This window comes from Oncorhynchus clarkii, chromosome 24, assembly GCF_045791955.1.
Source record: "Oncorhynchus clarkii lewisi isolate Uvic-CL-2024 chromosome 24, UVic_Ocla_1.0, whole genome shotgun sequence".
In the NCBI taxonomy this organism is placed as follows: Eukaryota; Metazoa; Chordata; class Actinopteri; order Salmoniformes; family Salmonidae; genus Oncorhynchus; species Oncorhynchus clarkii.
The window spans coordinates 44,512,501-44,524,698 of NC_092170.1; the positions used below are offsets into that span (position 1 = coordinate 44,512,501).

Sequence of the window (12,198 nt, forward strand, 5' to 3'; positions counted from 1 at the left end):
ACTAAAGAGTTAATCAGGGTAAACTGGGATATGACTAAAGAGTTAATCAGGGTAAACTGGGATATGACTAAAGAGTTAATCAGGGTGAACTGGGATATGACTAAAGAGTTAATCAGGGTGAACTGGGATATGACTAAAGAGTTAATCAGGGTAAACTGGGATATGACTAAAGAGTTAATCAGGGTAAACTGGGATATGACTAAAGAGTTAATCAGGGTAAACTGGGATATGACTAAAGAGTTAATCAGGGTAAACTGGGATATGACTAAAGAGTTAATCAGGGTAAACTGGGATATGACTAAAGAGTTAATCAGGGTAAACTGGGATATGACTAAAGAGTTAATCAGGGTAAACTGGGATATGACTAAAGAGTTAATCAGGGTAAACTGGGATATGACTAAAGAGTTAATCAGGGTAAACTGGGATATGACTAAAGAGTTAATCAGGGTAAACTGGGATATGACTAAAGAGTTAATCAGGGTAAACTGGGATATGACTAAAGAGTTAATCAGGGTAAACTGGGATATGACTAAAGAGTTAATCAGGGTGAACTGGGATATGACTAAAGAGTTAATCAGGGTAAACTGGGATATGACTAAAGAGTTAATCAGGGTAAACTGGGATATGACTAAAGAGTTAATCAGGGTAAACTGGGATATGACTAAAGAGTTAATCAGGGTAAACTGGGATATGACTAAAGAGTTAATCAGGGTAAACTGGGATATGACTAAAGAGTTAATCAGGGTGAACTGGGATATGACTAAAGAGTTAATCAGGGTAAACTGGGATATGACTAAAGAGTTAATCAGGGTAAACTGGGATATGACTAAAGAGTTAATCAGGGTAAACTGGGATATGACTAAAGAGTTAATCAGGGTAAACTGGGATATGACTAAAGAGTTCATCAGGGTAAACTGGGATATGACCAAAGAGTTAATCAGGGTAAACTGGGATATGACTAAAGAGTTAATCAGGGTAAACTGGGATATGACTAAAGAGTTAATCAGGGTGATTTCTCCACAAATTGACAGGTATTTTTCTTTTCATGGTAGCAAGATCTTATCTATTTTTGCTAACTTTCTATTAAAATGTGTTGTAATGAGATTGTATCTTTCTTTCAGTATATGAATACTGAGAATGTCCACTTTATCATCAGACCATTTTATTGGTAAACTACACAGTAATGTAAAAGTTGTATTTTTTTGTGATCCAATACGTAATATAGTACATTTATCATATTTTGGTTGTAATCCAGAGAGGTTAGAAAAAGTATCTAGATCATCGGCGAGGCTGTGGAGGGATCCAGGTTGTGGTTTTGAAATAAAAGGCTCTTGATATTATTGGTGGATCTGATTTTAATAGCTAAGATTTTGATGTCCATAATAAATAGATATGCCGATAGTGAACAACCTTGTTTTACTCCTCTTGACAGTTTAAAACTTTCTGAGAAGTAGCCATTATTTGTTATTTTACATCTAGGGTTAGTATACATAACCCATTGTATAAAGAATTATTTCACATTTTTAATATTCCAGGGATTTATATATAAATTCCAGTCGTACTTTATGAAAAGCCTTTTCAAAGTCAACTGGTACACTGGATCTTTCTTCAATAAGTTCCTCCAGTTCTTTTTATTTTTCCTCTGACTTCCTCTGAGCCTCTAAGGTGCAGTTTTTATTGCCAACTATCTGTTCTGTTAGACCTTCAATTTCCTTTGTTAATATATTAATTAATAAATCATCTATAAAACAAAAGACATTTAAGTCAAAAGATTAAGAAACTTTTCATGGCCTCCAAAGCCACATTTAAAAGTGTCCTATACAATAAGGAGATCTACTGTTCCTATGTTATGTAGGAAAAAGTCCGTTATAAATTATTCTGTCCCAGTTAAAAACAAGTTTTCATTGAAAAGGCTTTGATTAAATTCCCAATATCATCACCCTCGTGGAAATTCAGTAAGAGTAATGTATGTGCCAATTATGTGATGGTCCGACCTCATTCTGTCCCCTGTCAACACTTTTTAAACTGTTGGTGCCAGAGAGAATGACATAAGAAAGAAGTCAAGACGACTAGCTTGACTGAGCCTCCTCCATGTATATCTCACTAGGTCAGGATATTAAACCTCCTCCATGTATATCTCACTAGGTCAGGATATTAAACCTCCATGTATATCTCACTAGGTCAGGATATTAAACCTCCATGTATATCTCACTAGGTCAGGATATTAAACCTCCTCCATGTATATCTCACTAGGTCAGGATATTAAACCTCCTCCATGTATACCTCACTAGGTCAGGATATTAAACCTCCTCCATGTATATCTCACTAGGTCAGGATATTAAACCTCCTCCATGTATATCTCACTAGGTCAGGAGATTAAACCTCCTCCATGTATATCTCACTAGGTCAGGATATTAAACCTCCATGTATATCTCACTAGATCAGGATATTAAACCTCCTCCATGTATATCTCACTAGGTCAGGATATTAAACCTCCTCCATGTATATCTCACTAGGTCAGGATATTAAACCTCCTCCATGTATATCTCACTAGGTCAGGATATTAAACCTCCTCCATGTATATCTCACTAGGTCAGGATATTAAACCTCCTCCATGTATATCTCACTAGGTCAGGATATTAAACCTCCTCCATGTATATCTCACTAGGTCAGGATATTAAACCTCCTCCATGTATATCTCACTAGGTCAGGATATTAAACCTCCTCCATGTATATCTCAGTAGGTCAGGATATTAAACCTCCTCCATGTATATCTCACTATGTCAGGATATTAAACCTCCATGTATATCTCACTAGGTCAGGATATTAAACCTCCTCCATGTATATCTCAGTAGGTCAGGATATTAAACCTCCTCCATGTATATCTCACTAGGTCAGGATATTAAACCTCCTCCATGTATATCTCACTAGGTCAGGATATTAAACCTCCATATATCCAAGTTATTATACTTTATATATTCTCAAAGAAGCTTGGATCATCATAATTTGGTCCGTACAGGTTAATAAGTCAAATCTGTTTACAACAACACATTTAAAGTCATTACTCTACCTTGAGGATCTGTTTGGACACTTTTAACATTTGGATAAAAATTATTGTAAATTAATATTATCATCCTTTTTGAGTTTTCTTTGTCCAATGGGAGAAGTATAAACTGGCTCTCATGAGGACCGCCACAGGAAAGGAAGACCCAGGGTTACCTCTGCTGCAGAGGATAAGTTCATTAGAGTTACCAGCCTCAAAAATTGCAGCCCAAATAAATGCTTTACAGAGTTCATGTAACAGACACATCTCAACATCTACTGTTCAGAGGAGACTGGGTGAATCAGACCTTCATGGTCGAATTGCTACAAAGAAACACAAGCAATGGACATTAGACCGGTGGAAATCTGTCCTTTGGTCTGATGAGTCCAAATTTGATATTTTTGTTTCCAACCACAGTGTCTTTGTGAGATGCAGAGTAGATGAACGGATGATCTCTGCATGTGTGGTCCATGAAGCATGGAGGAGGAGGTGTGGGAGTGCTTTGCTGGTGAAAATAGTGAAAATAGTAAAAATAAAGAAAACCCTTGAATTAGTAGGTATGTCCAAACTTTTTACCATGTGTGGGAGAGCGAGGGGAATGGGAGAGGGGAGGGGAGGAGAAGGAGGGAGGGAGGGAATGGGAGAGGAGAGGAGGTGTACTGTATGGGGAGTGTGAATGTGTAAAAGACTGAAGCACCAGCTAAACAAATAATAACCTAAGAAGCTCTGCTTGGTTCACTCATTACCTGTTGTTGTTGCAGAAGTTCTGGCAACTCATACAGTCAGACGGGTCAGTCTGGGGCAGGGCTGTGTACACACCTTCACCCTGGAACACACAGAGACAAGAGAGACAATGTTCTAACCGGTCTCAATATGGACCTGTCTGTCTGTCTGTCCGTCTGTCCGTCTGTCCGTCTGTCCGTCTGTCTGTCTGCCCGCCTGCCCGCCTGCCCGTCTGCCCGTCTGCCCGCCTGTCCGCCTGTCTGTCCGTCCGTCCGTCCGTCCGTCCGTCTGCATGCTAACTCACATTGTGGTGGTGGTGAGGGACAGAGTGCTCATACTCCATGGTGCTGTGTGGTAAGGAGGCATCGTGGCTGTGTGATGGGTACCCAGCAGACCCATTACGCAGCGCTAGGCCGTTAGGCAGCTTGTGGTGCAGGTGGTGGCAGCCCTGGGGTAGACCGCTGTGCCCGTAGCCCCCGTGGACCCCACCGTTGATCCGGCTGCTACCAGGCAGGGTGGGGTACTCTAGAACATGGCCGTTCATCTCCGCAGGCTGGTAGAGGTAGCCTGGGGGGTCGTACTCTGGAGGGAGGGAGGGAGGGAGGGAAGGAGGGAGAGAGAGAGAGAGAGAGAGAGAGAGAGAGAGAGAGAGAGAGAGAGAGAGAGAGAGAGAGAGAGAGAGAGAGAGAGAGAGGGAGGGAGGGAGAGAGGTGAGGGAGGGAGGGAGAGAGAGAGAGGTGAGGGAGGGAGAGAGAGAGGTGAGGGAGGGAGAGAGCAGACACAGACAAAGAGCGAATGAAAGGGAGAAGACGGTTAGAAAAAGTAAGCCCCGAGCCAACAGCTCCTACTAGCTGCCAGAAGCTGCCACCATCTTGGCCAGCCTGTGGTAATAATATTACTGACATATGGAGGAGTGGAACTAGCAGTGAATGACCACCAATAGTAATTTAATACATCAATGAGTTTAACCTCAATTTCACCCCTGGCCATATGGTTGTTGTCCTGCCAGTCTCTTGGGTTGCCAATGTTAATAAGACCATATGGAAACTGTGTGGTCAGTTACTCTGACATCTACAGGCACATCTCTGGGTTGGTGTGAACCTTGGAGATGTTCAACTATTGTTCAAAGGAAACTCTAACACACGGTGTTGTTTCTATTCCTCCGTCCTTACTGTCTGTCTGTCTGTCCTTACTGTCTGTCCTTACTGTCTGTCTGTCTGTCCTTACTGTCTGTCCTTACTGTCTGTCCTTACTGTCTGCCTGCCTGTCTGTCTGTCTGTCTGCCTGCCTGTCTGTCTGCCTGTCTGCCTGTCTGTCTGTCTGTCTGTCTGTCTGTCTGTCTGTCTGTCTGTCTGTCTGTCTGTCCTTACTGTCTGCCTGTCTGTCTGTCTCTCTGTCTGTCTCTCTGTCTGTCCTTACTGTCTGTCTGTCTGTCTGTCTGTCTGTCTGTCTGTCTGTCTGTCTGTCTGGGTACAGACAGTCTGGGTACAGGAGTTAGGGTATAGGTGTTAAGGTCTAGGGGTAGGGAACAGGGCTTAGGGTCGAGGGGTTAGGGTACAGGAGTTAGGGTACAGGGGTTAGGGTACAGGGGTTAGGGTCTAGGGAATAGGGTTTGGGGGTTAGGGTACAGGGGTTAGGGTACAGAGGTTAAGGTCTAGGGGTTAGGGTCTAGGGGTTAGGGTCTAGGGGTTAGGGTCTAGGGGTTAGGGTCTAGGAGTTAGGTTCTAGGGGTTAGGGTCTAGGGGTTAGGGTCTAGGAGTTAGGGTCTAGGGGTTAGGGTACAGGGGTTAGGGTCTAGGGGTTAGGGTCTAGGGGTTAGGGTCTAGGAGTTAGGGTCTAGGGGTTAGGGTACAGGGGTTAGGGTACAGGGGTTAGGGTCTAGGGGTTAGGGTCTAGGGGTTAGGGTCTAGGGGTTAGGGTACAGGGGTTAGGGTCTAGGGGTTAGGCATTGGGGTCTTGGGGTTAGGGTACAGAGGTTAGGGTCTAGGGGTTAGGGTACAGGGGTTAGGGTCTAGGGGTTAGGTTACAGGGGCTAGGGTACAGGGGTTAGGGTCTAGGGGTTAGGGTACAGGGGTTAGGGTCTAGGGGTTAGGGTCTAAGGGTTGGGGTCTAGGGGTTAGGGTCTAGGGGTTAGGGTACAGGGGTTAGGGTCTAGGGGTTAGGGTCTAGGGGTTAGGGTACAGTGGTTAGGGTCTAGGGGTTAGGGTCTAGGAGTTAGGGTTCTCACTGTGCATGGTATTCTGCTGACGGTTCCTCCACAGACACATGGTGATGAAGACGAGTAGGATGAAGACCATGACCCCTAGAACACAGCCCACGATCAGGTACAGCAGGCCCCCGGGCGGGGTGGGGGTGTCTGGGGGGTAGGGTCCCGGTGGGGTGATGGGGTGCTGGCTGGGGACCCCTGGTGGCTGCCGCGCTGTGTGGGGGGAAGAAGGCTTTAGTGTACTGATCCCCCTCTCTCTCTAGTAAACAGTGTGAAACACAGCAGTCTTCTCTCAACTAGTACTAGTAAACAGTGTGAAACCCAGCAGTCTTCTCTCAACTAGTACTAGTAAACAGTGTGAAACCCAGCAGTCTTCTCTCAACTAGTACTAGTAAACAGTGTGAAACCCAGCAGTCTTCTCTCAACTAGTACTAGTAAACAGTGTGAAACCCAGCAGTCTTCTCTCAACTAGTACTAGTATGTTTACCCAGCAGTCTTCTCTCAACTAGTACTAGTATGTTTACCCAGCAGTCTTCTCTCAACTAGTACTAGTATGTTTACCCAGCAGTCTTCTCTCAACTAGTACTAGTATGTTTACCCAGCAGTCTTCTCTCAACTAGTACTAGTATGTTTACCTAGCAGTCTTCTCTCAACTAGTACTAGTATGTTTACCCAGCAGTCTTCTCTCAACTAGTACTAGTATGTTTACCCAGCAGTCTTCTCTCAACTAGTACTAGTATGTTTACCCAGCAGTCTTCTCTCAACTAGTACTAGTATGTTTACCCAGCAGCACAGTTCTATATATTGTTACATTGTGTCCTATAAAACACATTGTGTGTGTGTGTGTGTGTGTGTGTGTGTGTGTGTGTGTGTGTGTGTGTGTGTGGGGGGGGGGGGGGGGGTCCAGTTCTACCTTTGGTCTCACAGATCATGACGTTGCTATATTCACTCTCTCCCCCATCGTTGAAACACTGCATCTTGATGTCATAGGATGTCTCTGGCTGGAGCTGACCTATCAGGTGCCACTGTTTCAGACCTGGGGGAGAAAGAAAGAGAGAGAGAAAGTGAGAGAGAGAGAGAGAGAGAGAGAGAGAGAGAGAGAGAGAGAGCGACAGAGAGACAGGGATAGAGAGAGAGACAGAGAGATAGAGAGAGAGAGAAAGTGAGAGAGACAGAGAGAGAGAGAGAGAGGGAGAGAGAGAGAGAGAGAGAGAGCGAGAGAGAGACAGAGAGACAAAGAGAGAGAGACAGAGAGAAAGAGAGAGAGAGAGAGAAAGTGAGATAGAGAGAGAGAGAAAGTGAGATAGAGAGCGAGAGCGAGAGAGAGAGAGAGGCAGAGAGGCAGAGAGAGAGAGAGAGAGAGAGAGGCAGAGAGAGAGAGAGAGAGAGAGAGAGAGAGAGAGAGAGAGAGAGAGAGACATAAATATGGGTGGTATTTACAATGGTGTCTTCTTCGCTGGTTACCCTTTTCTCGTGGCAACAGGTCACAAATCTTGCTGCTGTGATGGCACACTGTGGTATTTCACCCAATAGATATGGTAGTTTATCAAAATTGGGTTTGTTTTCAAATTCTTTGTGGGTCAGTGTAATCTGAGGGAAATATGTCTCTCTAATATGGTCATACATTGGGCAGGAGGTCAGGAAGTGCAGCTCAGTTTCCACCTCATTTTGTGGGCAGTGAGCACATAGCCTGTCTTCTCTTTGTATTACATTGTTCTTTACCCTTTAAGACAGTTAAGAACAAATTCTTATCTACAATGACGGCCTACCAAAAGGCAAATACCTCCTGAGGTGGACGGGGGTTTAAAAATACAAAATAAAAAACTATAGGACACAACACACATCATGACAAGAGAGACAATACTACACTACATAATGAGGGACAACACAACACTACATAATGAGGGACAACACTACACTACATAATGAGGGACAACACTACACTACATAATGAGGGACAACACTACACTACATAATGAGGGACAACACAACACTACATAATGAGGGACTACACTACATAATGAGGGACAACACTACACTACATAATGAGGGACAACACTACACTACATAATGAGGGACAACACTACACTACATAATGAGGGACAACACTACATAATGAGGGGCACCACTATACTACATAATGAGGGACAACACTACACTACATAATGAGGGACAACACTACATAATGAGGGGCACCACTATACAACATAATGAGGGACAACACAACACTACATAATGAGGGACAACACTACACTACATAATGAGGGACAACACTACATAATGAGGGACATCACAACACTACATAATGAGGGACAACACAACACTACATAATGAGAGACAACACTACACTACATAATGAGGGACAACACTACATAATGAGGGGCACCACTATACTACATAATGAGGGACAACACTACACTACATAATGAGGGACAACACTACACTACATAATGAGGGACAACACTACACTACATAATGAGGGACAACACTACATAATGAGGGGCACCACTATACTACATAATGAGGGACAACACAACACTACATAATGAGGGACACCACAACACTACATAATGAGAGACAACACTACACTACATAATGAGGGACAACACTACATAATGAGGGGCACCACTATACTACATAATGAGGGACAACACTACACTACATAATGAGGGACAACACTACACTACATAATGAGGGACAACACTACACTACATAATGAGGGACAACACTACACTACATAATGAGGGACAACACTACACTACATAATGAGGGACAACACTACACTACATAATGAGGGACAACACTACATAATGAGGGGCACCACTATACTACATAATGAGGGACAACACTACACTACATAATGAGGGACAACACTACATAATGAGGGGCACCACTATACTACATAATGAGGGACAACACAACACTACATAATGAGGGACAACACTACACTACATAATGAGGGACAACACTACATAATGAGGGACATCACAACACTACATAATGAGGGACAACACAACACTACATAATGAGAGACAACACTACACTACATAATGAGGGACAACACTACATAATGAGGGGCACCACTATACTACATAATGAGGGACAACACTACACTACATAATGAGGGACAACACTACACTACATAATGAGGGACAACACTACACTACATAATGAGGGACAACACTACATAATGAGGGGCACCACTATACTACATAATGAGGGACAACACAACACTACATAATGAGGGACACCACAACACTACATAATGAGGGACATCACAACACTACATAATGAGGGACACTACTACATCATGAGGGACAGCACTACATAATGAGGGACAACACTCCACTACATAATGAGGGACAACACTACACTACATAATGAGGGACAACACTACATAATGAGGGGCACCACTATACTACATAACGAGGGACAACACAACACTACATAATGAGGGACAACACTACACTACATAATGAGGGACAACACTACACTAAATAATGAGGGACAACACTACACTAAATAATGAGGGACAACACTACACTACATAATGAGGGACAACACTACACTACATAATGAGGGACAATACAACACTACATAATGACCAGAGAGACAACACTACACTACATAATGAGGGACAACACTACACTACATAATGAGGGACAACACTACACTACATAATGAGGGACAACACTACACTACATAATGAGGGACAACACTACATAATGAGGGACAATACAACACACATCATGACCAGAGAGACAACACTACACTACATAATGAGGGACAACACTACACTACATAATGAGGGACAACACTACATAATGAGGGGCACCACTATACTACATAATGAGGGACAACACAACACTACATAATGAGGGACACCACAACACTACATAATGAGGGACATCACAACACTACATAATGAGGGACAACACAACACTACATAATGAGGGACAACACTACATAATGAGGGACACCACAACACTACATAATGAGGGACATCACAACACTACATAATGAGGGTCAACACTACATCATGAGGGACATCACAACACTACATAATGAGGGACAACACAACACTACATAATGAGGGACATCACAACACTACATAATGAGGGACAACACTACATCATGAGGGACACCACAACACTACATAATGAGGGACAACACTACACTACATAATGAGGGACATCACGACACTACATAATGAGGGACAACACTACATAATGAGGGACACCACTACATCATGAGGGACAACACTACACTACATAATGAGGGACAACACTACATAATGAGGGACATCACTACACTACATAATGAGGGACAACACAACACTACATAATGAGGGACAACATTACATAATGAGGGACACCACTACATCATGAGGGACAACACAACACTACATAATGAGGGACAACACTACATAATGAGGGACACCACAACACTACATAATGAGGGACACCACAACACTACATAATGAGGGACAACACAACACTACATAATGAGGGACAACACTACATAATGAGGGACAACACAACACTACATAATGAGGGACAACACAACACTACATAATGAGGGACAACACTACACTACATAATGAGGGACAACACTACACTACATAATGAGGGACAACACTACACTACATAATGAGGGACAACACTACACTACATAATGAGGGACAACACTACACTACATAATGAGGGACAACACTACACTACATAATGAGGGACAACACTACATAATGAGGGACAATACAACACACATCATGACCAGAGAGACAACACTACACTACATAATGAGGGACAACACTACACTACATAATGAGGGACAACACTACATAATGAGGGGCACCACTATACTACATAATGAGGGACAACACAACACTACATAATGAGGGACACCACAACACTACATAATGAGGGACATCACAACACTACATAATGAGGGACAACACAACACTAAATAATGAGGGACAACACTACATAATGAGGGACACCACAACACTACATAATGAGGGACAATACAACACTACATAATGAGGGACAACACTACATCATGAGGGACATCACAACACTACATAATGAGGGACAACACAACACTACATAATGAGGGACATCACAACACTACATAATGAGGGACAACACTACATCATGAGGGACACCACAACACTACATAATGAGGGACAACACTACACTACATAATGAGGGACATCACAACACCACATAATGAGGGACAACACAACACTACATAATGAGGGACAACACAACACTACATAAATAGTTGCAAGATTGAATCCCTGAGCTGACAAGGTACAAATCTGTCGTTCTGCCCCTGAACAAGGCAGTTAACCCACTGTTCCCCGGTAGGCCGTCATTGAACTGACTTGCTTAGTTAAGTTAGTTAACACAAGGTGTGACTGAGCTTGTAAAATGTTTTTTTATTTGATTTGATTTATTTCACCTTTATTTAACCAGGTAGACCAGATCACCTTTATTTAACCAGGTAGACCAGATCACCTTTATTTAACCAGGTAGACCAGATCACCTTTATTTAACCAGGTAGGCCAGATCACCTTTATTTAACCAGGTAGGCCAGATCACCTTTATTTAACCAGGTAGGCCAGATCACCTTTATTTAACCAGGTAGGCCAGATCACCTTTATTTAACCAGGTAGACCAGATCACCTTTATTTAACCAGGTAGACCAGATCACCTTTATTTAACCAGGTAGACCAGATCACCTTTATTTAACCAGGTAGGGCAGATCACCTTTATTTAACCAGGTAGACCAGATCACCTTTATTTAACCAGGTAGACCAGATCACCTTTATTTAACCAGGTAGACCAGATCACCGTTATTTAACCAGGTAGACCAGATCACCGTTATTTAACCAGGTAGGCCAGATCACCGTTATTTAACCAGGTAGACCAGATCACCTTTATTTAACCAGGTAGGGCAGATCACCTTTATTTAACCAGGTAGACCAGATCACCGTTATTTAACCAGGTAGACCAGATCACCTTTATTTAACCAGGTAGACCAGATCACCTTTATTAAACCAGGTAGACCAGATCACCTTTATTTAACCAGGTAGGGCAGATCACCTTTATTTAACCAGGTAGGCCAGATCACCGTTATTTAACCAGGTAGACCAGATCACCGTTATTTAACCAGGTAGACCAGATCACCTTTATTTAACCAGGTAGACCAGATCACCTTTATT

At 42.9% G+C, this 12,198-nt stretch overlaps 1 protein-coding gene across 2 annotated transcripts in view; it reads right to left on the bottom strand.

Moving 5' to 3' along the window:
* The window catches only part of LOC139382385 (cell adhesion associated, oncogene regulated), a 131,237-nt gene that overhangs the window by 17,618 nt on the left and 101,421 nt on the right, over window positions 1–12,198 (bottom strand). For both annotated transcript variants that reach the window (XM_071126393.1, XM_071126394.1), the window contains exons 14-17: window positions 6,886–7,008; window positions 5,994–6,185; window positions 4,071–4,348; window positions 3,790–3,869 (exon numbers count right to left, since the gene is read on the bottom strand). In XM_071126393.1, coding sequence (XP_070982494.1) covers window positions 3,790–3,869; window positions 4,071–4,348; window positions 5,994–6,185; window positions 6,886–7,008 — 673 coding nt within the window. The remainder of the gene's footprint in view (window positions 1–3,789; window positions 3,870–4,070; window positions 4,349–5,993; window positions 6,186–6,885; window positions 7,009–12,198) is intronic.